The 27419-nt window shown below is 38.6% G+C and overlaps 1 protein-coding gene across 1 annotated transcript in view; it reads left to right on the plus strand.

Annotated features, from left to right (window-relative positions):
- SNTG1 (syntrophin gamma 1) overlaps positions 1–27419 on the plus strand; it is an 875063-nt gene that overhangs the window by 455319 nt on the left and 392325 nt on the right. Inside the window, exon 3 of the mRNA XM_063726650.1 lies at positions 25088–25141. Within this exon, the coding sequence (XP_063582720.1) occupies positions 25115–25141 (27 nt within the window). The 5' untranslated portion in view covers positions 25088–25114. The remainder of the gene's footprint in view (positions 1–25087; positions 25142–27419) is intronic.

The raw sequence follows: 27419 nt of genomic DNA on the forward strand, positions 1-27419 counted from the left end.
CAAAATTCATATGTTGAAGCTATGTATTAGTGTTGAAATGCTTAGCTTGTTAGAAAACCTATTTTGATGGTGAAGGACTGAACAAAAAACATAGCCAATGGCATTCTGCCACAATTTTCACTGTCTTTTAGGTGTTTGTGACCTCTCTGTTTGCTGTTAAAATCTTAAATTCCCTTTGGGCAGATCTTCCTGGTGAATTGACCCTTTTAGCCTTGCTAATAGTGTGATCAATTTTAGTTTCTTTAATATGTAAACATCCAATTAGTTAAAATATCAAGGTTGCTATTTTTGGAGTCCTGGAAGAAACAGCATAATAACTAAGTAAATTCTGTTTAATAAAACTATATAGGCACTTTCAAATTTAGTCAATATCATTCCTGTTACTATTTTGTGAGGTCCAGAGACTAATCTCCCTTGCAAGTTGTAATGCATAGTACATTTTTATATGGGCAGCTCAACTGTTGTAAGGCACGCAAAAGGTCTTCATTTTCTGTCCTTTCTGTTTTAAGCCTCTTCCCAGACCAGGTACCCAGTTCATAGGGACAATTGCGACTGTAGCAATTAGTTAGCTTGGTGGTCTTTAAACTTTGCTCTGCAGAGCTCCAGGCTTCAAGAAGAGTGGCCTAATTTTCACTGGAAAATAAAGTGAACTTAAGAAACCTCAGCCTTCTTTCGTGCCCAAATCATTGTGAACTGCTCAGCATTTATGTATTTTTCATATTTGGCTTCTACACAGCATTTAGATGAAAAAAGGCATCTCATAGCTGAATAAATAAATAAAATTCCCTAGGCAATTTGATCTTTTTTTTTAGAAGTTGGAAAAGTGTTTTAAGTTGGAAACTTGTTTTCACATAAAAATGTTTTCATTGTGAAGAAAGAAGATCACAAACTCACTACCTCAAGCACTGGGAAGTAAAATAAACAAGTGAAGGTGTAATGTGTCCTGGATAAGGAAGAACCTGCTATCCATTAATTGAAAAGTGAATGTCTTGCCAGAGTAACATTTAAACAACATGTGTTTGCAGGCTAGATTTGATCCTTGGTTTGCTTTTGGGGATCTCTCCTGTAGAAGATTCTTGAACATGCAAGGCAAAATAATGTGTTTTAAAACAACATCATTTCTGAAACTCTATGCATGCTCCTTATAAAATGAGATGTTTGCATTGCTGACTTTTGTGGACATAGAGCCTTGAATCTATACTCTAATGTCATCAGATGGCCTTCAGGCACATGGTTGGGCACATTAGATCCTGGTGGATCTGGCTGGTGTGCTGGGGCAATGGGACATGCACAGGAGGACCTGGGGGACAAGCTCCAGAACTTTACAGAGAGCCAAGAGTTTGTGCATGGAACAAATATGACTTATAGAGGAGCCAAGCAGAAGAGACAGTGATTCAGAAGGGCTAAGGTAAAGAATCAAGGGCATGGCAGCTGTGGGAGGGGTGCTGAGCAATTGTGAGCATGAGTGTGAGTGAGGTGAGAGTAGATAGTCTAGGCAGAGGGAAATGTTTAGGCTGAATCACTTAACAAACATGTAGTGTCAACTTTACAATCCTAGCCTGTGCTTGTTTGGGGATATTATTCCCATGTAAAAGGAGTCAGGATAAGATAAGTCATAAAATCCTCTGATAATATGATCAACATTTGGAATTTTATATTACTATGTGGGGAAAAATAGTAACCTATAGGTCCTTGGTTGGAATGGACCCCCATAACAAAAGACAGATTAACAAGAGAAAAACAAACAGAAGTGTATTACATGTATGTTTTATATATGCATGGCATATATAAAGTGAAGGTGTAATGTGTCCTGGATAAGAAAGAACCTGCTATCCATTAATTGAAGAGTGAATGTCTTGCCAGAGTAAGATTTAAACAACATGTGTTTGCAGGCTAGATTTGGTCCTTGGTTTGCTGTTGGGGATCTCTCCTGTAGAAGATTCTTGAACATGCAGGGCAAAATAATGTGGGTTTTATTTATTTATTTATTTATTTATTTTACTTTATTTATTATTATTATTATACTTTAGGTTTTAGGGTACATGTGCACAATGTGCAGGTTAGTTACATATGTATACATGTGCCATGCTGGTGTGCTGCACCCACTAACTCGTCATCTAGCATTAGGTATATCTCCCAATGCTATCCCTCCCCCCTCCCCCCACCCCACAACAGTCCCCAGAGTGTGATTTTCCCCTTCCTGTGTCCATGTGTTCTCATTCTTCAATTCCCACCTAAGAGTGAGAATATGCGATGTTTCGTTTTTTGTTCTTGCGATAGTTTACTGAGAATGATGATTTCCAATTTCATCCATGTCCCTACAAAGGACATGAACTCATCATTTTTTATGGCTGCATAGTATTCCATGGTGTATATGTGCCACATTTTCTTAATCCAGTCTATCATTGTTGGACATTTGGGTTGGTTCCAAGTCTTTGCTGTTGTGAATAATGCCACAAAAAAAATACGTGTGCATGTGTCTTTATAGAAGCATGATTTATAGTCCTTTGGGTATATACCCAGTAATGGGATTGCTGGGTCAAATGGTATTTCTAGTTCTAGATCCCTGAGGAATTGCCACACTGACTTCCACCAGGGTTGAACTAGTTTACAGTCCCACCAACAGTGTAAAAGTGTTCCTATTTCTCCACATCCTCTCCAGCACCTGTTGTTTCCTGACTTTTTAATGATTGCCATTCTAACTGGTGTGAGATGGTATCTCATTGTGGTTTTGATTTGCATTTCTCTGATGGCCAGTGATGGTGAGCATTTTTTCATGTGTTTTTTGGCTGCATAAATGTCTTCTTTTCAGAAGTGTCTGTTCATGTCCTTTGCCCACTTTTTGATGGGGCTGTTTGTTTTTTTCTTGTAAATTTGTTGGAGTTCATTGTAGATTCTGGATATTAGCCCTTTGTCAGATGAGTAGGTTGCGAAAATTTTCTCTCATTTTGTAGGTTGCCTGTTCACTCTGATGGTAGTTTCCTTTGCTGTGCAGAAGCTCTTGAGTTTAATTAGATCCCATTTGTCAATTTTGGCTTTTGTTGCCATTGCTTTTGGTGTTTTAGACATGAAGTCCTTGCCCATGCCTATGTCCTGAATGGTAATGCCTAGGTTTTCTTCTAGGGTTTTTATGGGTTTAGGTCTAACATTTAAGTCTTTAATCCATCTTGAATTGATTTTTGTATAAGGTGTAAGGAAGGGATCCAGTTTCAGCTTTCTACATATGGCTAGCCAGTTTTCCCAGCACCATTTATTAAATAGGGAATCCTTTCCCCATTGCTTGTTTTTCTCAGGTTTTTCAAAGATCAGATAGTTGTAGATATGTGGTGTTATGTCTCAGGGCTCTGTTCTGTTCCATTGACCTATATCTGTTTCGGTACCAGTACCATGCTGTTTTGGTTACTGTAGCCTTGTAGTATAGTTTGAAGTCAGGTAGTGTGATGCCTCCAGCTTTGTTCTTTTGGCTTAGGATTGACTTGGTAATGCGGGCTCTTTTTTGGTTCCATATGAACTTTAAAGTAGTTTTTTCCAATTCTGTGAAGAAAGTCATTGGTAGCTTGATGGGGATGGCATTGAATCTGTAAATTACCTTGGGCGGTATGGTCATTTTCACGATATTGTTTCTTCCTACCCATGAGCATGGAATGTTCTTCCATTTGTTTGTATCCTCTTTTATTTCATTGCGCAGTGGTTTGTAGTTCTCCTTGAAGAGATCCTTCATGTCCCTTGTAAGTTGGATTCCTAGGTATTTTATTCACTTTGAAGCAATTGTGAATGGGAATTCACTCATGATTTGGCTCTCTGTTTGTCTGTTGTTGGTGTATAAGAATGCTTGTGATTTTTGTACATTGATTTTGTATCCTGAGACTTTGCTGAAGGTGCTTATCAGCTTAAGGAGATTTTGGGGTGAGACGATGGGGTTTTCTAGATATACAATCATGTCGTCTGCAAACAGGGACAATTTGACTTCCTCTTTTCCTAATTGAATACCCATTATTTCCTTCTTCTGCCTAATTGCCCTGGCCACATAGTTGGAAGTAAAGCTCTCCTCAGCAAATGTAAAAGAACAGAAATTATAAGAAACTATCTCTTAGATCACAGTGCAATCAAGCTAGAACTCAGGATTAAGAATCTCACTCAAAACCGCTCAACTACGTGGAAACTGAACAACCTGCTCCTGAATGACTACTGGGTACATAACGAAATGAAGGCAGAAATAAAGATGTTCTTTGAAACCAACGAGAACCAAGACACAACATACAAGAATCTCTGGGATGCATTCAAAGCAGTGTGTAGAGGGAAATTTATAGCACTAAATGTCCACAAGAGAAAGCAGGAAAGATCCAAAATTGACACCCTAACATCACAATTAAAAGAACTAGAAAAGCAAGAGCAAACACATTCAAAAGCTAGCAGAAGGCAAGAAATAACTAAAATCAGAGCAGAACTGAAGGAAATAGAGACACAAAAAGCCCTTCAAAAAATTAATGAATCCCAGAGCTGGTTCTTTGAAAGGATCAACAAAATTGATAGACAGCAAGCAAGACTAATAAAGAAAAAAAGAGAGAAGAATCAAATACACGCAATAAAAAATGAAAAGGGGATATCACCACCGATCCCACAGAAATACAAACTACCATCAGAGAATACTACAAACACCTCTATGCAAATAAACTAGAAAATCTAGAAGAAATGGATAAATTCCTCGACACATACACTCTCCCAAGACTAAACCAGGAAGAAGTTGAATCTCTGAATAGACCAATAACAGGATCTGAAATTGTGGCAATAATCAATAGCTTACCAACCAAAAAGAGTCCAGGACCAGATGGATTCACAGCCGAATTCTACCAGAGGTACAAGGAGGAACTGGTACCATTCCTTCTGAAACTATTCCAATCAATAGAAAAAGAGGGAATCCTCCCTAACTCATTTTATGAGGTCAGCATCATCCCGATACCAAAGCCGGGCAGAGACACAACCAAAAAAGAGAATTTTAGACCAATATCCTTGATGAACATTGATGCAAAAATCCTCAATAAAATACTGGCAAACCGAATCCCAGCAGCACATCAAAAAGCTTATCCACCATGATCAAGTGGGCTTCATCCCTGGGATGCAAGGCTGGTTCAATATATGCAAATCAATAAATGTAATCCAGCCTATAAACAGAACCAAAATAATGTGTTTTAAAACAGCATCATTTCTGAAAGTCTGTGCATGCTCCTTATAAAATGGGATGTTTGCATTGCTGAATTTTGTGGACATAGAGCCTTGAATCTATACTCTAATGTCATCAGATGGCCTTCAGGGAATGAGTAGCTATTCCTTCCCATGGTACCCAGGGAAGGAGTAGCTCTGCAAGGGGAGACTTCAAGCTCCAGGTTATATAGCACCTTTACAAAGAACAGTATGTTTTTAGAGAAGTGACAAGAAAAAGGAAAAGGACTTTGAATCTCTATAGTTGGCAATTCAGGGGAAAGGTAAATAAATGGTGAAGGCCAGTTAGTAAAGCTGTTATCTCCAGGCTGAAAGTCTAAAGATATTTCCAGTGGGTAAACTTTGTTCTCACTGGTAGAAGGAGAAGGCAAGGTATCTTTTGTCTTTGTAAATTTACATCCTACTTTTAGGCAAATAGAGGGAGAAAAAAGATCTTTCCTGCATCTGCTGCACCATAATTGTCTTCAGCTCAACAAACCTTCATATTTGGGGGCAACATATTCTGATTTCCAACAACTGTAACTATGCAGATTATACACATCCTCCACTTCATATTTATAACAAAATTGGCAATTACTAAAACTTGAGCCAGACTCTTGCTATTCAGATTTGAGGTTTACATGTCCCAGAATGGGTAAAATATTTTCATGTCATCTTACTGAAGTTTTCTTTGCAGCAGTAGTATTTTTCACTTGCAAAATGATAATAATTTTTTGAAAAAAAAATTACACTGCATATTACCTCATCCTTGAGGAAAAGTCAGTGATGTATCATTGGATAGGAAAAGGGTATTGAGACTCAGATCATTTAAGCAAATGATTCAGCAAGTAAGTATCCCAGCCAATGATGAAGCCTCCTGACTTGCAGCCTGACACTTGCCATACTGTGCCATCCACTTTCAGAGTCTTCGTCAAATTGTATATATTTTTTGCCTGCTTCCATGAATCCCAGGACTTCATTTTAATCTATTTCAGAAGTAGATTAAATATATAATATTATATATTTAATATTAATAAATTACATATATATACATATATATATATATATATAGAGAGAGAGAGAGAGAGAGAGAGAGAGAGAATAGTGCTTCCCCAAGGGTTTGAAAACAATATTACCTTGCCCTGCAGCTCTCCTCATCTTCACCTTCTCTTGTCAGTTACACACTTTGATCAGTTGTCTTGTGCTCTTTACATGCTGCATTTAGAACTTCTTTTATCCTCAAGCCTAAAAGCTAAAACTTCTGGCAGGTCAAAAGGAAGCAGTAAAGGATTCAACCTGGCCTGAGTGTTCCCAGACTCCGGCTCCTGCCTGGGCATCATGAGTCTAGGCTCACACTGGGCCGGCTTTCTGAGTCAGCTTCATAAATAATAAGCACACAGAAAGGAGGCTGCTCTTGGGGAATTTGAGAGGTGTGTATTTGAGGAGGGTGAGAAGGACAATTGAGGTGAAATTTTGATGTAAGTGAGTTTGGCTGAATTTTTGAAATGGTAAAATCTAGGCACTGAAAAGCCTGCACCTTCATAAATTAAACTTTAGGAAAGGAAGAAAAAAAATGGAATGGGTAGGGACATGAATATTTATACCCATTTATATATCCTTTGTTGGCTTATTTCTGTGCACATGGGAAAGTTTAACAACTTTGTACATAATTTCAAGTACTTTATTCAATTTTTAGATTTGAAGGAGGAGAAAAATTTTGCAAAATAAGGTATTCTTCAGCTTTTTGGAAGACATTTTATGTCTCTTTAAACATCTCATTTGTTTTTTTTTCTAATTCACTCTTCACTGTGTTTGCAGTACTTTTCTAGAAATGTATTCATGAATTTTCAGAATTTCTTCTCCTCTAAGTGAAGAATCAATGTTGAAAATACTTTTTTTATAGCATATTATCAAATTTGCACAATTAAAAATAAATATACACACAAAAATGTCAAAAATCTAGCTAAATAGATTGATTGGTTAAAAGCAATTTTATCATATAAAGCAAAATCACCTAAAGAATTGACATAATTGCCTAAATATTAATTTAAGAATTATAAAATCAACTTAGACATTTGAAGCCCACAAAAATTATCAAAATGTCCATGAGACTGCAGTTATTTTGATTTTTTTTAAAAATTGATTTTGGAATGTTCCTCAGGGATGAACAGAAAATTTCAAATCTTCATGACAACTTTGTGGAAAAGCAGAGCAGATATAACTGGTCAAAACTGAGGTAATATCAATAATAATGTTATGGGATGCTTGAGGTGTCACTTTTCTGTCTGGAAACCTCTGTGGCTGGTGGCACCGTTGCCCGAGTTTTGCTCAGGTCCACTGGGCTCGTTCCACCCACTCTGCCTGGCAGGCTGTGCTTGGCTCATGCTACCAGCCTGGATCTCATGCCTGCCAGGGCAAGTCATGCATGAAGTGGCAAGGAGTGTGTGAGTGAGCATGGGTTCGGCCACTGCATGATCAGACACACCAACTGCTGCAGTGGGGAGGGTGGCTTCAGGTGCTGGCATGAACACCAGCTCTCTGTGAAGCTGTGTCTTGTCCAGCTGCACTTCAGGCAGCTCCCACAGGTGGCATTGCAGAACACAGTGGCACCCAGAAGCTTGGAGACGCCAGGAACCACAGGGCCCCAAAGATGGTGTCACAGCCCTGGCTCAGGGAGTTCCCAGGTCTGGGAATACTGAAGGGCCACAGCTCTTCCCTCCTTCTCTTCACCTGCAACATGAAGAGCAAGGGGCATGTTTCAGCCCTGTTGGTGTTAACAGCTGTTTTAGCCCTGCCGTTTGATAGATCCTGAGTTCTTGTGCTGTGACCAGGAAAAATGAGGTATGCAGACAAGTGGAGGGTGAGCAAGACAAAGAGGGCTTTATTGATAGATAGGACAGCTCAGAGGAAAGCCACAGCAGGTAGCTCCTTTCTGCAGGCAGGATGTCCCAATGAGTGTTAAGCTCTTAGCAGAGAAGGTAGCTCCTCTCTGCTAGGTAAATCGTCCTGATGAGTGCTCAGCTCTCAGCAGAGAGGGTAGCTCCTCTCTGCAGACAGGTTGTCCCAAGAAGTGTTCAGTTCTCAGCAGAGAGGGTAGCTCCTCTCTGCAGCAGGTCATCCTGACACCTGCTCAGCTTTGGCTGATCCTAGGGCTTTTACGGGCCTCAGAGGGGAGAAAGGACATGTGATTAGTCCATGGGTGCCATAGGTAGGCCCAGAAAAGGCACCACAAGCTCCCACTCTTGTCAGCAGGACTGACAGCCTGGCCCCCAGCCTTCAGGCCCTCCCTGCCCTGAAGGTGGAGCCTTACCAGGGACTTGCCCCCTTTCACCCAGGAACCTGTCTGCCTCCTGCAGCTGTTCATGGAGCCCAGGCTGTAGGTGCCAAGGGGCACCTGCAGGCTAGTGAAGAACTGCCCTTAACCCCATCTCAGCTTCCCTCCTGTGCTAGTTGGTGCCCCAAGTCTGGAGGCAGCTGAAACAGCAAAGGGCTGGTGTATCAGCATTGCCTCGAGCATGTGAATACCTGGGTGGGCTTTGACAGCATCTGGGTTTGGCCCCGACTTTGCTCCAAGATCAGAGTAAGTGCTCACAGCAGGGAGTAGCCAGGCAGCAGGAGCAGGCACTTCCTAGCCTATGAAAGCAGGTGGGGCCTTCCTGGGCCCCCAGAGATGCCTGGGTTTGCAGCCACAGCCATGGCTTCACAGCTGCAGTTGGGCAGCTGCAGTTGTCCGATGGAGGGTCAGGGGCAGAGCTCCTGCCTGCTCCAGGGCCCAAGAGCACAGGGATGTCTGGATCTACAGCTATGCATTGGGTGACTGCAGCAGCATCTGGGAAGCTCCCACTCCAATTTTGAAGGGGCAGAGCTCCCACTTGTTCCTGGCTCCCACCACTCCATGGAGCATGCAGCCATGGCCACGCCTCTCTTCTGCAGCTGGCCTGATGGCAGCTGCCACTCCAGACAGCCTGCTGCTGCCAACAGTAATAATAATAAATGTTAAAAGTGCATAAAACATCTCAATAGTCCCAAGGACTACAGAAACGCTCTTAAAAGGACACTTTCACACAGGTGAAAGTTATAAGGTGCAAGAGCAACTTGGGAAAACGCCTGGCGGCCATCCCTGTTCTCCAGCATGTGTTAGCTGGTCACAGGGCTGCCCCCTTAAACACCACATTTCCCAGTCCCAGCATGGCTAGATGTGATCTTGTAATGAGAGAATGGAATGTGAATAGTCGTGATGTGTCCAACTCCCATTTTCTGCCTGGCAGGAGCTTGGACGTGAGGGCAGCACTGAACTCTTGTCAGACCACACATGCTGAGGATGGCAGACAAATAGGAGGGATGGAGAGTGGGTCCCACAGATTTTGAAATCACCTCGGGACGTTTATGTTTGGACTCTTACAGGAGAAGCAAACTGCTCTCTGAGTTATGCCACTATTGTATTGATTTTTTTAAAAGAAACCAGTATCCTAACTAATATAAAAAGTTTAAAGATGCATAAATAGTTGCCTCCAAGGTACATATTGTTAAATGAACAAAAAGTTCACACAAAATGAAACTCAAGTGACTGTAACCATTGTTTTAAATCCTATTGTTGTAATTGAGTTTGGAGAGAGGACCAATTAATCTTTTTCCGACAGTCAAGGCATAACCTGAAGATGTGAATGCATGTGGAGAGGGTACACACTGGGTTTGAGTTTGGAACACGCAAAGAGATAGGAGATAAATTTTGCATATTTCATAATTTTACCTAGAGCAAACTCTATAAATAGATAAACATTTTTCTCTTCAGTAAACTGAACTGTCAGAGTAAGCAGAACATTATAGAGACTTTTTAACACTCATCAAGTAAAGCATTCTGGAAATTTTCAAAATCATTTAAATCCAAAATATTTTTGCACCAATACTTCCTATTCTGTTTTACATAACTACTTAGCTCTCCATGGGTGCAGTTGGAGAGGTGCATTATCTTTATCAGTCTCCTGGCCAATGGAGCATTTGAAGGGAAGCAGTCTTATGTTTTATATTCAGTATGCATAAATTTGGCTGCGTTTGTCTCATTTTATTTTCCATGTTTTGGTTGCAAAGATGAAGTTTAATCAACAGCTATTGTTGCTGTTCTTATCATAATTGATGATAATAATTCTTGTTAACTTCTGAGTGTTAGATTTAATCATAATAGGCAAGACCTCTAGACAGAGGCCACATCTGATGATCTGACAGTCAGGAAATGTTCTGCTTCACTTTCACTTTTCTTGGTCAGGAACCAGGCTGTTACCATTGTTTGTTAGGTCAGTGATGTAATAATAGTCTAAACAGGCTTCCTTAGGCTAGAGCTTTTCATGCTTTGTGGCTTATCACTGAGCTGTCCATGGAGATTCTACATGGATCAAAAATGAGATAGGGGACATTCATATACTGTCATTTTTTAAACATTAAGGATAATTTCATCACATTATTCACCAAAGCTACTTATGCATTGCAGTTCTCATCTCCATATTTTAGGTAATAAAGTTTACTGATGAAATTTTAAAAATTATTTTCATAGGAGCTTTTTTTGCCCCTAGAAAAACTTATGCTGGATAGTGATTAACCAATAAACTTCTTTTTCTTTTATCCACGGATACAGAAAAGAAGACATTTATAAACTATGTAATTGTTCATTCATCATATTTTAATACAAATCAATTACTTTAAAAAATCATATAGAGAAAGCATTAAAAATTTCATATCTGAATAAGAAAAAAAGTAATATGGGAAGATGAATATGTCTCCAGAAGAGAGAAATAAGTTTTGTTGTTTGAAAAAAGAAATCTAAATTTTACATTTTAAATAACAGTGTTAGTTAACCTATTGTATTAGTCAGGCTTCTCTAGAGGGACAGAACTAATAGGATATGTGTGTGTATACATATCCTATTAGTTATATATATATAGGTTATATATATATCCTATTAGTTATATATATATAGGTTATATATATATCCTATTAGTTATATATATAGGTTATATATATATCCTATTAGTTATATATATAGGATATATATATGTATCCTATTAGTTATACATATAGGATATATATATGTATCCTATTAGTTATATATATAGGATATATATATGTATCCTATTAGTTATATATATAGGATATATATATATATCCTATTAGTTATATATATAGGATATATATATATAGGATATATATATCCTATTAGTTATATATATAGGATATATATATCCTATTAGTTCTGTAGATATATACATAACATATATATATATGAAGGGAGTTTATTAAGTATTAACTCACACAATCATAAAGTCCCACAATAGGCTGTCTGCAAACTGAGGATTAAGGAAACCAGTCCGAGTCCCAAAAACTGAAGAACTTGGAGTCTGATATCCAAGGGCAGGAAGCATCCAGCACAGGAGAAAGATGTATGCTGGGAGGCTAGGCCAGTCTGGTCTTTTCACACTTATCTGCCTCCTTTTTATATTCTAGCCATGCTGGCAGCTGATCAGATGGTGCCCACCCAGATTAAGGGTGGTTCTGCCTTTCCCAGCCCACTGATTCAAATGTTAATCTTGGCAAAATCCTCACAGATGCACCCAGGATCAATAGTTGGTATCCCTCAATCCAATAAAGTTGACACTGAGTATTAACCATCATACACATGTTACTAATAAACCAGCTACAAATGAAATGTTTTCCTTATAGTTTTTATAGTATAACATAGAAATATCTAGTATATATTATATTCTGGAACTTATCATGTTATTAAATTGCTGGCACTTGTTAGTTGTGTTTAAAGGATTTTCAGGAATATCTAGAAATATGCGCTACTAGAGTTATTTGGATACAAGAGACCAAATCCAAACATGACTAGTTCAAACTATAAAATAATTTTTTGGAAAGATATGGACTGTTTCACCAAAGTGAAGAAGCAACTGACCAACTAGGCTTTGGAAAGAGCGGGAATTAGGGTAGCTCACAGAATCCAGATAATGGGACTGATTGACAGGATTTTTTTCTAGATAATATCATCAAAATAAACTACTTTCAATATTTCAACTTTTTTTAAAAAATAAATATGCTCTTTTAATTGGTTATTGTCACATAATATTACACAATAAAACAATAAAATCTCAGTGGCATACACAACTATATCAGTCAGGATTCTCCAGATCAGCAGAAGCAGTAGAATATCTATATATGTGTATACATATTTTAAGAGACCCATTTAAAGAAATTGGCTCATGCAATTGTGTGGGCTGGCAAGTCCAAATTCTGTAGGGTAGGCTGGCAGGATGGAAACTCTTGGGCAGAGTTGGTGCTGCCGACTCGAAACAGAATTTCTTTATCAGAGAAACCTCAATGTTTGCTTTTAGGGCCTTTCAGTGATTGCATGAGGACCACCCACATTATTGGGAATAATCTCCTATACTTAAAGCCAACCGATTTCAGATGTTAACCACATTAAAATACCTCCACAGCAACACTTAGATTAATGTGTAATTAAATAATTGAGCACTATAACCTATTCAAGTTGACACATAAAAGTAACCATCACAGCTCACCCTTAGTCAACGTAACACTCACGTATATCCCCTTAAACCTACTTTACCTCCAAATAAAAACCATCACAAAGTCATCCTTCTAACGAATATGATAAAACAATCCTTTGTATAATCAAAAACACACTAATTATTTCCCTAGAAGGGGATGCAAAGGCCTTGAGTAATGTTCATTCTTCTCCTTGATATGCTGTAATTTAAATGCTGTGATGTAAAATTAACCATTATTAATAAATCTTATGTTAGATGATAAGGGAATAAAGAAGGGAAGAAAACATATGTTTGACATATATTATACATATGTGTATACACACATATAAATATGTTTGTAAGTGTACATGCACATACAGTCAAGTTTATAACAAAATGAGAAAGAAATAACAATTACAGTCCTCATTTTTGCAGCTGATCATGTGGTGGTAGTTGGTAGTAATAACTGCCTTTTTCCACTACCCATTCCTTATTCCCTGTGTCCTCAGCAAACACCTCAGCTGGTCATAGTTCTTTACCTGATAAGGTAACCCAAATCTTCATTCCTGAAGTGTCTGGGCCATTAATAGTCCCTGCCTGAATGAAGTTATTGCAGTTTTCCATTAGCATGAATCACAAGCATGGTAAGACACACCTAAGGAATCTCCTGTACATATTCTTCCTGACCTCCAAGCTGAAGCAGCCCAATTTCCCTTCGGAAGTCAGTATCAATCACCCCAGTCCAATGAGTAACTCATTTCTTTGCATGCTGATTCAGAGGCAATGGAGTCCAAAGTGGCTGGGAGTATCTTAACTTCCAGTTCAATGAAATCATTGTTGGATCTCCTAATAGAAACATTCTTCACTGCGGAATGAAGACCTCTAAACCAGAAGAGAATAAGGTCGCAGGTACAGGAAACAAAAGTTTTGCTGGTAAGTAGGGAGGAATACTGAGAGGCACTACCCTCATTTCCTAAACTAATGAATTCTGGTAATGGGAGAAACAGCACCATATATTGAGCATATACAGCTTCCTGGAGAACTTTGACTCAGCCCTGCAAGAAAATGCCACCTGGCTGATGCCATAACTGAGTTTTCAAAAGGCCATTGCACTGTTCTATCAAGCCAACTTCAAGATGGTGGGAAAATGGTAAGACCAGTCCAGTGAAATTTACAAGCATGGACTCACTGCGTCACTTCATTTGCTGTGAGGTGAGTGCCCTTGATCAGAAGAAATGGTGTATGGAATATGATGACAGTGAATAAGGCATTCTGTAAATCCACAAATGGCAGTTTTAGCAAGAACGTTGTGTATAGGGAAGGCAAATTCATATCCAAAATAAATGTCTATTTTAGTAAGCACAACATGCTGACCTTTCCGTGATGTAAGTGTGGCCCAATACAATAAACCTGCCATCAGGTATCTGGCTTATCACTCGGGGAATGGTGCCATTCTGGGCTCACTGTTGGTCTATGCTGCTGACAAATTGGGCACTCAGCAGTGGCTGTAACCATGTTGGCCTTGGTGAGTGGAAGTCCATGTTGCACCTGCATATTGTGCAGAACCATCTCTAACCCAAGTCAACTTTTCTCTTCCTCCAGTGAATTGTGGTTAGGAAACTCCCCATGAGACCATAGGCGTGGGCTAAGAGGAGAAGGTAATGGAGCAAGAGTGGAATCCGTAGATATTTGAAGTTCTTTCTCATGTAAACTATTTGTGCCTTAGGGTCTGCTTGAGCCCAATCACTTCCATTTGATGATGTGTACCCTAATTTTATGGCTTGGTCTATTGGATGATACCCAGTTCATGATGAGCATCTCAGGTGACTTGGTGTCCCATAGTTAAACATTCTGTATCTACTAATGGTCAATAGCAGAACAAGAGCCTTCTCTTAAAAGGGAGTTGTTATCCAGAGAAGAAAACAGGGATTAGCAGCCACATTCTGAGGACTTGTCCTGTGATTCACCTACAGGGACATGCCAAAGGCTCTAAACAGAATCCCTGTCTGCCACTGCCACTTCACATGACAGATGTTCTGCGTCATATGTTCCGAGTGGTAGAACGGCTTGCACAGCAGCTTGGACCTGACACAGAATCTTCTCCTGTTCTGGACCCCGCTTGAAATCAGCAGCTTTTCGAGTCACTTCTCTAAAGAGGCCATAGTACCCCACCCAAATGAGGAATATGTGGCCTCCAAAACTCAAATAGGCCCCCTAGGCATTGTCCCTCTTTTCTGGTCATAGGCAAGGCCAACTGCAACAACCTATTCTTTGCCTTAGAAGCGTATCTCAACTGACATCACACCACTGGACCCCAAGAAACTTTGCTGAGGTAGAAGGTCCTTGAATTTTTGTCAGATTTATTTCCCACTTTCTGACACACAAATGTCTTGTTAATAAGCCTAGAATAGTTCCTAATTCTCACTTACTAGGTCCAATTAATGGACCTTACTTGGTCCAATTAATGCCATCACTGTAATGAGCCTGTGTGGAATCTTGTGGAAAGGGGAAGTGATTCAGAATCCTTGTGAGCTATTGACATAGGGCTGAAGATTGATACATCTCTGAGGTAGGACAGTGAGGGTATATTGCTGTCCTGGCCAGCTGAAAGCAAACTGCTTCTGATGGGCCTTATGGACAGCAATGGAGAAAAAGAGATTTGGCAGGTCAATAGCTGCGTACCAGGTACCAGGGGATATGTTCATTTGCTCAAGCAATAAAACCACATCTGCTACAGAGCTTCAATTAGAGTCCCCACCTGGCTAAGCTTGTGGTAATCCACTGTCAGTCTCCAAAATCCATCTGTCTTCTGCACAGGCCAAATAGGTCAGTTGAATTGGGATATAGTGGGAATCACTTCTCCTGAACCTTTCGAGTCCTCGATGATAGTAATAAAGTCTACAATCTCTCGAGGAAAGTGGTATTGTTTTTGGTTTGCTATTTTACTTGCAAAGGTAAGTTAAAGGTAGATCTAATGGCATCCATTTGGCCTTTCCCATAGCAACAGCTCTCACTCCACATGTCAGAAAACCAATGTGGGGATTCTGCTAGTTACTGAGCATGTCTATTCTAATTACACAGTCAGAACCAGGGGAAAAACATACGATGTGTTCACAGACTACCCTGGCCTTACCCTGAGATGGACTTGAGCTAAAACTCCGCTGATTACTTCCACAGCCCCTCTTCTGATTGGTGGACCACAGTGGTGTTTTGCGTCTTCAGGAATTAGTGTCATTTCAGAACCAGTGTCTGGTAGTTGCTGAAAGATATGGTTTTTTCCCTTCTTTAATTCATATTTAATTCACATTTATTTACCCTGGTAAAAGATTATGCAATTCTTTGGGGAAGGCTGGGAGCAAGATTAACAACATAAACCTGTGGTAGGGTATCAGCGTCCTTCTTTATGTGGCCCGACTTCCTTTCTGTATTAGTTCATTTGTATTGCTATAAAGGAATACCTCAAGGAGGCTAATTTATAAAGGAAAGGGGCTTATTTTTACTCATGGTTCTGCAGGCTGTGCAAGAAGCATGAAACCAGAGTCTACATCTGCTGAGGTTCCAGGAAGCTTTTAGTCATAGCAGATGGAAGGGGAGCTAGCATGTCACGTGGTGAGAGAGGAAGCAAGAGAGAAAGAAGGGAGGTTCCAGACTCTTTTAAACAGCCAGGTCTGGCATGAACTTATTACTACAGGGAGGATACCAAGGCATTCATGAGTGATCTGCCTCCATGACACAAACACTCTCCACCGGGCCCACCTTCCACACTAGGGATCCCATTTTGACATGAGATTTGGAGTGGACAAACATTCAAACCTTCATGCAAGGGGCTCTGGTTCTACAAACCATTTCAATTCTGGGAACTGAGTGAGAGTCTATGACTCTATTCTGGTGATTCATACTAGACTTTTCACTCAACCTAGAACTCATTTGCTTGTACTGATCAAATACAAATTTAGTAGGCTTCCTGTCTATTTTGCTTCTAGGGACACATGATCAACTTGCCAACACCATAGGTCTCTCCGAGTTAAGCTACTCTGATTACTGCCTTGGCCCTGATTTCCATTCTCATAACCATGGCCTCTTTGTCTTTGCCACTTGGGTCCTGCCATCCCAGGATCCAATTACTGCCATTGCATGTAAGCATTCCAGTTCAGTGGCAATAGTTCCTATGGTAATTTCTGCCCTACAGAGAAGAATGCCCAAAGAGCTCTTTAACAGAGCCACCACACAAATTTATTCCTCAGCGTCAAGTCGAAAGGTGCATTCTCTGGGCCCTCCCAGGATGAGTGACGGGCTCTTGTATGATAAATCCACTCTAACACTCCAGTACTCTTAAGTCATCTGTTACCTTCCTCTGCAGTGTACCAAGGTGATCCTGGCATTTTAATGTAATTTATTATAAGTAATTGTTTTGGTCCATGTTTAAATGCAATCAACTAAACAAACTGTCAGAACCCTTTCCAACACCCCAAAGTTACATCCAGAATTTATGCTTAGTGGGACAATATCAATCAATTTGTCCTAGTCCAAATTTATGTGCCTTCCAACATTATCCAACATCATGAATATCCATTCCACATGTAGTCCCCAGAAGTCTGTCTGTATAAATTGAAAAAATATGCAATGATTTTGGAGTGGAACACACCTTTAATGGGTTAAACTTTGTATCTCACCTTTTTTCACCTGTTGCCACCTGAGTCTACTTATACCTATAAAAGAAAAGAGGGTCGGTGGGGTTGGATCTTCAGAAGAATCAGCATTGTTTTTAGGACAACCACCTCAGTGAAGGCCATCAGTCTACCACCAAAGAAGACTCAGCAGACCTTAGGGGTTCACCGAGCCCAGCTTCATCACAGACTTCACATATGTCTTCATTCCAATATTCAGGGTCCTGTTTTTCCCAATCAATGTCTGAGTTTAACAGAAGAAACTTTGCTAGGCTGGGGTTTAATTTGTAATGTAATTCAGTGACTAGCAGGATGAGACTCTGGGTTTAGGGTTCAGAAATCTCAGGCTCGTGGCTATAGGAGATAAGGGTACAATCTAAGACAGGCATAGGCATTTTCAGGTCATATATGAAGGGCATAGGCTAGAAATTTGAAATCCTAGGCTCACCCTTTTTCTCTCTACTTTCTATAGCATGGTTAAGAGCAAACAGCCAATCTTATTGCACTCATTATTTGACAGAACTGTTCTAAGTCATCAAACACTTGGTCACTGAGAACCTTGCCTTATTAATACTTGAGTAGTAGTATTCAGTGGTGATACTGTGTGTATCTCTATTGCCTCTTTGTGCCATGGGCTACCAGTATTCTTGTTAATACTGGAAATAGAGTCTTTACTGCCTTTAAATCTAATTAGATTACAGAATCAATTCCTGAAACCCCAAAACCAATTCAAAAAACTCATTCTTAGAATTCTGTTCCTTTAAAACCACTGTTGGTACCCAAATCTATATCAGTCATGGTTCTACAGAGGAATGGAATCACGGTGTATATGGCTAACATGACTGGGAGTCAGCAAGTCTGAAATCTACATCAGCCCAGCAGGCTGGAAACTCTCATGCAGAAGCTGATGATGCAGTCTGGAGGCAGAATTTCTTCTTCAGAGGAAACTCATGCTTGCTTCTGAGGCTTTTCAACTTATTTGATGAGACCCACCCACATTATTGAGAATAGTCTCCATTATCTAAAGCGAGTTGATTATATATATCATCTGCAAAGAAACTTCACAGCACCACCTAGGTTAGTGTTTGATTAAATGACTGGGCTCTGTAGCAGCTAAAGCTCACCACCACAAATATCAAGCACTTATTTGACTCAGGGGTCTTCTATGTGATTGTGGCAGCTCTGTCCTGGGCAGAGATGTAAGGGTAGTTGGGCTGAATCTTGCATTCTGTGGGTCATATAAGAAGTTTGGCTCTGTGTATGTCACTTTAAGGCCAGGCCAACAGGGCAGCAGCTTCTTGGGGAAACTGTTCTCGTGCAATTGCAGAAGTGCTAGAGGGCACGGGAAGCATGTGAGGCCTGTAGAGAAACTAGCATATGGTCATTTCTCCCCACCCATACCTGGAGTAGACATAAGTAATTTTGAAAATAAGTGCAGTCTATATGAATGAACGTAAAATAAACTACGCTCTAGTGGATAAAGTTGTTTCCCACAGGCCTGTGGGTTAGCATTTCGTATGGCTATACATGTATACTGGGATTGCACAACTGAGGACATGAATGGTTGGTTATTGGAAAGTACGTTTCTCACTGTCAGAGACTTATCCAGTGGAAGTACTTAATCGATTGTATGACATGTTCAGTTTCTACTAAAAATGAACAATCTATTTCCTTTCACAGCCAACAGTAATAATTTGTCAGTGACAACATGGTGACACCTCTCAGCCTATTCTACCACACTTGCCTAAACAAGCATTCATCAATCTTGTACAGTAAAAGTTTACTGATAAGCGAAGAAAGAAGACTAGAATAGCACATGTGGTTGGTATTAGAGGTGGAACATCACTAATAACTGTTGTTCAGCTTGATATAGATGCAGGTGGTTATATATAGACATGTCTATAGATATATGCATGCTAACATGGGTTAGTATACACACAGATATTTCTTTGCTCTGTCAGAAGAGAGGGCCTAAAAGAAATGATTGGCTCAATCAATAAATGGTGAAGAACAGCTCTGTCTCCTGTGCAAAATAATCTCAAATTTATGTAGATAGGTCAGCCTCAGGAATGGGAAGAATAACCTCCAATTCCTTAGGTGTCAGCTACTCATAGTAACCTCTCTCCAACCAGTACTGTGTGGAGAGAAGAGGAGAAAAGAACTTTACAATAGAAAAAGTTGACAAACACAACATCAGCAGGATGATAAGGTTAGCAAGCATTCAGAGTGCTATGTTGTATTGCTCACATGTATCCTTGATTGAATGGGATGAAAATGGCATTTTTTAAATGTAATCAGCATCATTTATTAGAAAATAACATAAAGTTAAACATTCAATTGTTCTGCTCCCGTGTGTGTGTGTGTGTGTGTGTGTGTGTGTATTATACAATTCTACTCCTAGGTATGAATATGTGTATATATATTGGAACAACTTTGCACTTGTCTACCAGGAGACACGTACAAGAACATTCAGAGCAATGTTGTATGTAATAGCAAATAATGATCTTTTTTTAATATATATATATTTTTATTATACTTCAAGTTTTAGGGTACATGTGCACAACGTGCGGGTTTGTTGTATATGTATACATGTGCCATGTTGGTGTGCTGCACCCATTAACTCGTCATTTACATCAGGTATATCTCCTAATGCTATCCCTCACCTCTCCCCGCATCCCACAACAGACCCCGGTGTGTGATGTTCCCCTTCCTGTGTCCAGGTGTTCTCATTGTTCAATTCCCACCTATGAGTGAGAACATCTGGTGTTTGGTTTTTTGTCCTTTCGATAGTTTGCTGAGAATGATGGTTTCCAGCTTCATCCATGTCCCTACAAAAGACATGAACTCATCCTTTTTTATGGCTGCATAGTATTCCATGGTGTATATGTGCCACATTTTCTTAATCCAGTCTATCATTGTTGGACATTGGCTTGGTTCCAAGTCTTTGCTATTGTGAATAGTGCCACAATAAATATACGTGTGCATGTGTCTTTATAGCAGCATGATTTATAATCCTTTGGGTATATACCCAGTAATGGGATGGCTGGGTCAAATGGTATTTCTAGTTCTAGATCCCTGAGGAATTGACACTCTGACTTCCACAATGGTTGAACTAGTTTACAGTCCCACCAACAGTGTAAAAGTGTTCCTATTTCTTCACATCCTCTCCAGCACCTGTTGTTTCCTGACTTTTTAATGATCGCCATTCTAACCAGTTCAAGATGATATCTCATTGTGGTTTTGATTTGCATTTCTCTGATGGCCAGTGATGATGAGCATTGTTTCATGTGTCTTTTGGCTGCATAAATATCTTCTTTTGAGAAGCGTCTGTTCATATCCTTCACCCACTTGTTGATGGGGTTGTTTGTTTTTTCTTGTAAATTTGTTTGAGTTCTTTGTAGGTTCTGGATATTAGCCCTTTGTCAGATGAGTAGATTGCAAAAATTTTCTCCCATTCTGTAGGTTGTCCGTTCACTCTGATGGTAGTTTCTTTTGCTGTACTTAGTTTAATTAGATCCCATTTGCTGTAATTAGTTTAATTAGATCCCATTTGTCAATTTTGGCTTTTGTTGCCATTGCTTTTGGTGTTTTAGATATGAAGTCCTTGCACATGCCTATGTCCTGAATGGTATTGCCTAGGTTTTCTTCTAGGGTTTTTATAGTTTTAGGTCTAACATTGAAGTCTTTAATCCATCTTGAATTAATTTTTCTATAAGGTATAAGGAAGGGATCCATTTTCAGCTTTCTACATATGGCTAGCCAGTTTTCCCACCACCATTTATTAAATAGGGAATCATTTCCCCATTTCTTGATTTTGTCAGGTTTGTCAAAGATCAGATAGTTGTAGATGTGTGGTATTATTTCTGAGGGCTCTGTTCTGTTCCATTGACCTGTATCTCTGTTTTGGTACCAGTACCATGCTGTTTTGGTTACTGTAGCCTTGTAGTATAGTTTGAAGTCAGGTAGTGTGATGCCTCCAGCTTTGTTCTTTTGACTTAGGATTGACTTGGTGATGCAGGCTCTTTTTTGCTTCCATATGAACTTCAAAGTAGTTTTTTCCAATTCTCTGAAGAAAGTCATTGGTAGATTGATGGGGATGGCATTGAATTTGTAAATTACCTTGGGAAGTATGGCCATTTTCATGATATTGATTCTTCCTATCCATGAGCATGGAATGTTCTTCCATTTCTTTGTATCTTCTTTTATTTCATTGAGCAGTGGTTTGTAGTTCTCCTTGAAGAGGTCCTTCGCATCCCTTGTAAGTTGGATTCCTAGGTATTTTATTCTCTTTGAAGTAATTGTGAACGGGAATTCACTCATGATTTGGCTCCCTGTTTGTCTGTTATTGGTGTATAAGAATGCTTGTGATTTTTGTACATTGATTTTGTATCCTGAGACTTTGCTGAAGTTGCTTATCAGCTTAAGGAGATTTTGGGCTGAGACGATGGGATTTTCTAAATATACAATCATGTCATCTGCAAACAGGGACAATTTGACTTCCTCTTTTCCTAATTGAGCACCCTTTATTTCTTTCTTCTGCCTGATTGCCCTGGCCAGAACTTCCAACACTGTGTTGAATAGGAGTGGTGAGAGAGGGCATCCCTGTTTTGTGCCAGTTTTCAAAGGGAATGCTTGCAGTTTTTGCCCATTCAGTATGACATTGGCTGTGGGTTTGTCATAAATAACTCTTATTATTTTGAGATACGTCCCATCAATACCTAAGGTATTGAGAGTCTATAGCATGAATGGCTGTTGAATTTTGTCAAAGGCCTTTTCTGCATTTATTGACACAATCACTTGGTTTTTGTCTTTGGTTCTGTTTATACACTGGATTACGTTTATTGATTTGCGTATGTTGAACCAGCCTTGCATCCCAGGGATGAAGCCCACTTGATCATGGTGGATAAGCTTTTCTATGTGCTGCTGGATTCAGTTTTCCAGTATTTTATTGAGGATTTTTGCATCAATGTTCATCAGGAATATTGGTCTAAAATTCTCTTTTTTTATTGTGTCTCTGCCAGCCTTTGTTATCAGGATGATGCTGGCCTCATAAAATGAGTTAGGGAGGATTCCCTCTTTTTGTATTGATTGGAATAATTTCAGAAGGAATGGTACGAGCTCCTCCTTGTACCTCCAGTAGAATTTGGCTGTGAATCCATCTGGTCCTAGATTTTTTTGGTTGGTAGGCTATTAATTATTGCCTCAATTTCAGAGCCTGTTATTGGTCTATTCAGAGACTCAACTTCCTCCTGGTTTACTCTTGGGAGGGTGTATGTGTCGAGTAAAATGGCATTTTACTTTTGAGCTCTTCCCCCTCCAAAACCCCATAACCACAGTATAATAGTTAAAAAGAACATCAGAATAATCCCAGTGGAAGAATATCTTACAAATTCCTGACCAGCATGCCTCAACACTGCTAAGGTCTTTAAAAATAAGCAAAGTCTGAGAAACAGTCACAGCCAAGAGAAGCCCAAGTTAAAAAGGGGACTACATGTAATGACGTGCCTTTGAAGCAATCCTAGAACTGAAAACAGACAGTAGGAAAAACTAGGAAAACACAGATGTAGTTTAAACTTTAGACAGTACTAATGTATCAATAATGGTTCATTAACTGTAATCAATGTGACATAATCATATAAGATGCTAACAGTAGAGAAAAATGGAAGTGGAGAACTGTCAGAAGAAAAAATTACAACAATTGTAGCAAAATGATTGGATTGGCTTTGATTGTGATTTATGAATCATGGCAGCATCTCCTTTAAACATTTAGACAAGGTGTTCTGATGAGCTGAGCCCTGGAGGTGGGATTTATATGCGGAAAGGACTGAAGAAAGAATAAAAGCCAAAACATCGATTATTCATTACAAAGTTACTTTCCTTTTAGGGTTAAAGCAGAGGGGACTTATTTAATGCCAGCTAAAATTGGCCTATTTGGCTGTTTGGCTATTATTCCCTCTCCCAATGTTTTAGAAAAGTCAAATAATTATCTTGCTTTCAGTTTGGTGATGTGAAGCTTTAGCAAGAGTAACTTCATTTTGATATAGTCTAGTAGAACCTAAGGAACTCAATCCAAATAAGTTATCGCCTATACATTTTATCTAACAGTATGTAGAAATTCTCTGTGCTTATATATGAATTATTTTTCTGAACAAACAATTGATATTATCACCTAATGTTTTAATGAAAAAGAATAGAATATTAGAATTAAAAAAAGGAAGATGTGCTAAAAATGGTAGAAGGTATACATACAGCACCTGCTCAAATGTGCCATATTATGAAATAATTAAAATTTTAAAATGTATGCATTAAAATTAAATTCAGCATATAAAACAAACATGAGGTTATATTTAGATAGTTCAGTATCCTCATGTCTATTTCTCTGGTTGGTTTTTAGTAGCAAAAAATTGATTCCAGACTTCTCTTGTTTTTATATAATCAATACATATCAAAATTTTCCTTCTTTTGTAGTAAAAGAATAACTTTATATCACAGTTAGAGACAAGAAGATATTTACAGGTTCTTCAAATAAAATGTTTAAGAGCAATTTTGAAAAATAATTAAGTTAGTAATAAAAATTTCATTAATACTAATGAGGCTCACAATCCACAAGATTTATCTAGGGGAAATATTTAATAGATTATATGATGCATTTGGTTACTACTGATGATGGCTAATCTCTTTCTTTCAAAGTCAATAGTAATAATCCATCAGTTCAGTGACAGCATGGTGATACCTCCTACTCTGTTTTACCACACTTACCTGATAAAGCATTAATTAATCTTGTATAATTAAAAAGAAATGCCAAAGAAGGATGTAATAGTTTACTCTTCCAAAGGCTGAGATGCGGAGTAATTTTGAGGAGTACAGAGTCTTCTATTTTGGAATTAATCATTCATCTTACTTTGACGTCTCATTTACTTATCCATTATATTTTGGCTCTGCATTGCTTTGTTTTATAGTGTCTGGGTATCAACTTTCCGTGACATATCTTAGTTTGGTTAGGTGTATCAAGTAATGAAAACAAAACACTCCAGAATAATTTTACAAAAACATTTATATGTATTTAAATCTACATTCATCATTTAGGTATTATAGAGACCATAGATGAATTTATTTTAGATATTTTATACATTGATTTTTCTTAATATTATTCACTCTGACAAATAGCTTGCTTCCTTACATCATATTGTGAATAAAATTTTAAGTTCCAGAGAGAATTATTCATGCATGTAGCTTTTTAATTAAAAAGAGAAAGATTAGTCAACCTTTTTTTCATGAGATAACCATATGAAAGGCAACCTTTAATTGCTCTTTTTGAAGTTTCTTTCTCAATTGCAAACTCAGGTTTCACAATGCATGTTGGGAATGAGCGAGAAGAGGTTGATCTGATGATACATGGAGTCTGAATGCCTGCTGGTGGGGTGGAGAGGTGCCTGGAAATGCACACTCTTAATCACACTGAATGATGGCAGGATATTTATACTTCCTAAAAGCTGGGGATTAAGACTTTTTTCATCTCTTCATTTTCCTCTCTTCAGTATACCCTGGAGCTCTTGTTCCTCACAGGTGGTTGTAAACACAGTTTTCCCACAAGTTCTGCTTCACGATTTCCTCCACTATATTAGTGTTCTCTCTTACATGCCATGCTGTGCCTAATGGCTTACCATTTCTGTGTCTTTTCAGACGGCATACATTGTGGTGCCACAGCACATGGATTTCAGAACTGCCTGTGAGGAGGTGAGTACAGAGCTTTCTGCTTTTCAAACAGGGAAAACAGAATATAAGCAGGAAACACTTGGCTCCAATTTATATAGGGAATTTCTGCTTTTGGCAAGAAATGGAGAGAGGAGGATGGGCTCTTTTTCCTTCCAGATTATGTTCTCCTTCTGCAAAGATAGAAAACCTAACTGTGCATGGAAAGCCTTGGACTTTAACTCTTTCTTTAGGAAGACTGGAGCATATTGAATATAATTGAGTTGCTCCTCTCCACCAACTCTGCACTTTTCAGGTAGTGGAATTGTTGGAAAGAATTCTTTTCACATAAATGGTAATAAATTAGAAGATATCTAAGGTTCCTTTCAGCCCCAAAATTCTATGATTTTATGATTCTGATAGTATTTAAGTAATTCAATATTATTTAAGTATTAATTCACAGCAATTTAGATTCTCTGTAGAGCTGTCATCATAATTCAGCATGAGTTAAAGTGGCACATTAGTATTTCAAGGATGATAAAGAGCGTTCAAGTTTACAGTTCAATAGTGCATGGATGTGGGCCCCCAGGGAATATAACCATTCCATCTTAGGAAGAAAAACTATCTTTTTTTTTTTTTTTTTTTTTTTTTTTTACTAAATATGTAACATTCAAAGCATTGTGTTTTCATTCTTCAGGCAAAATACAGATACATTCAGCTTAAAAATATTTTATATTTGTTTAAAAGGTTTAAAGCATTTTTTTATTGTATATAAACAATTCAACAAAAACCAACCATAACTGCACTACCTCTGGTAACGTTAAAATCAAACCAGGGAAAGACTTCAGTTCTTAACCTTGTGAAGACTGTTATTTTAGTGAAATGTCATGTGTTTACAGTTCTTGCATGAATTTGTGGAAAGTAACTCCTTATTTTCTTCTAAAGCAATTGAAAAAATATATATTTAAAAATACTTGTCACAGTTGGTACAAAGTTCAGAATGTAAATATAAGGTTTTTCAGAAAACTGATAAATTGCTTTTATATTTCTATTCTTATGTTTCTACTTTTAATGCTTTAAGCATAACATTTTAAACATATCTCTATGCTAATACTCATCAAATTATAAGGCAGTTTTTTGTTTACAAACCTCTCTCATGTGCTACACTGAATACTATAAGGTCGGAGTGTGTAAATTATTCATCTTTTTAACTTAGCACTTATTGGTTCATATATTTTTAAAAATTGAATTAATGTTCTAGAAGCTTTGTATTTTAAATTTTAATTGTATCATTTCTGGGTTTTCTTTTTGTTTTTTTTTTTTTTTGATGGAGTCTCACTCTGTCGCCCAGGCTGGAGTGCAGTGGCGTGATCTCAGCTCACTGCAAGCTCTGCCTCCCGGGTTCACGCCATTCTCCCGCCTCAGCCTCCGGAGTAGCTGGGACTACAGGCATCCGCCACCACGCCAGGCTAATTTTTTTATTTTGTATTTTTGTATTAGAGACGGGGTTTCACCGTGTTAGTCAGGAAGGTCTCGATCTCCTGATCTCGTGATCCACCCGATTCGGCCTCCCAAAGTGCTGGGATTACAGGCGTGAGCCACTGTGCCCGGCCCATTTCTGATTTTAATTGCATACTTAATTTTAAATGTAGCAAGTCTTCTATTTCCATTAATGTGCAACCTTATGTCTTGAGTAGTAAGGCATTCATTGAAACCCAGTGGATATTTGTGTGAATGAAATACTTATGGGACACATGACATTCATATGGTACAGATTGGACAGTGGCCAAATACTATTTAACAAATGGTTTATTTTGGATTTCAGAGGCTGGAAAGATTTACAAGAGCTTTTTGCAAACAAAATTGTTTTGATGTACTTATTTGGGATATTTCTCTAATTCTATTAAGATTTATTTAATTGGTAATACTGTTATTACTATACTAGCTCTTGTAAATTAGTAATCCTTAGCACTGAAACGAGTGACAACCTGTTACTGGGATAACAATATACAAGAGGAAATTAAATCACTCATGTGAGATATAGCTAAATATTGCTGAAGTCACTATATGTGATGCCAGAAGACAATAGTGATCAATTTTGGGGTAAATATTTACTTAATGGAATCCATGTGTTCAGGAAAGTGAGGACTCATCTTTGAATAGAATGATTTCAGAAGGCTTCAAAGAGAAGGGAGTCTGGTGCCAGGATTTGAATAATGGCTAGAATTTAGTTAAGGAAAAGGCCATGATCAAAAGTAATCCAGGAATGGGAATGTAAATGATAAGATGCAGTTTGAAGCACTTTGCATAAAAGAACATTTAG

Source organism: Pongo abelii, chromosome 7 (assembly GCF_028885655.2).
Source record: "Pongo abelii isolate AG06213 chromosome 7, NHGRI_mPonAbe1-v2.0_pri, whole genome shotgun sequence".
Classification (NCBI taxonomy): Eukaryota; Metazoa; Chordata; class Mammalia; order Primates; family Hominidae; genus Pongo; species Pongo abelii.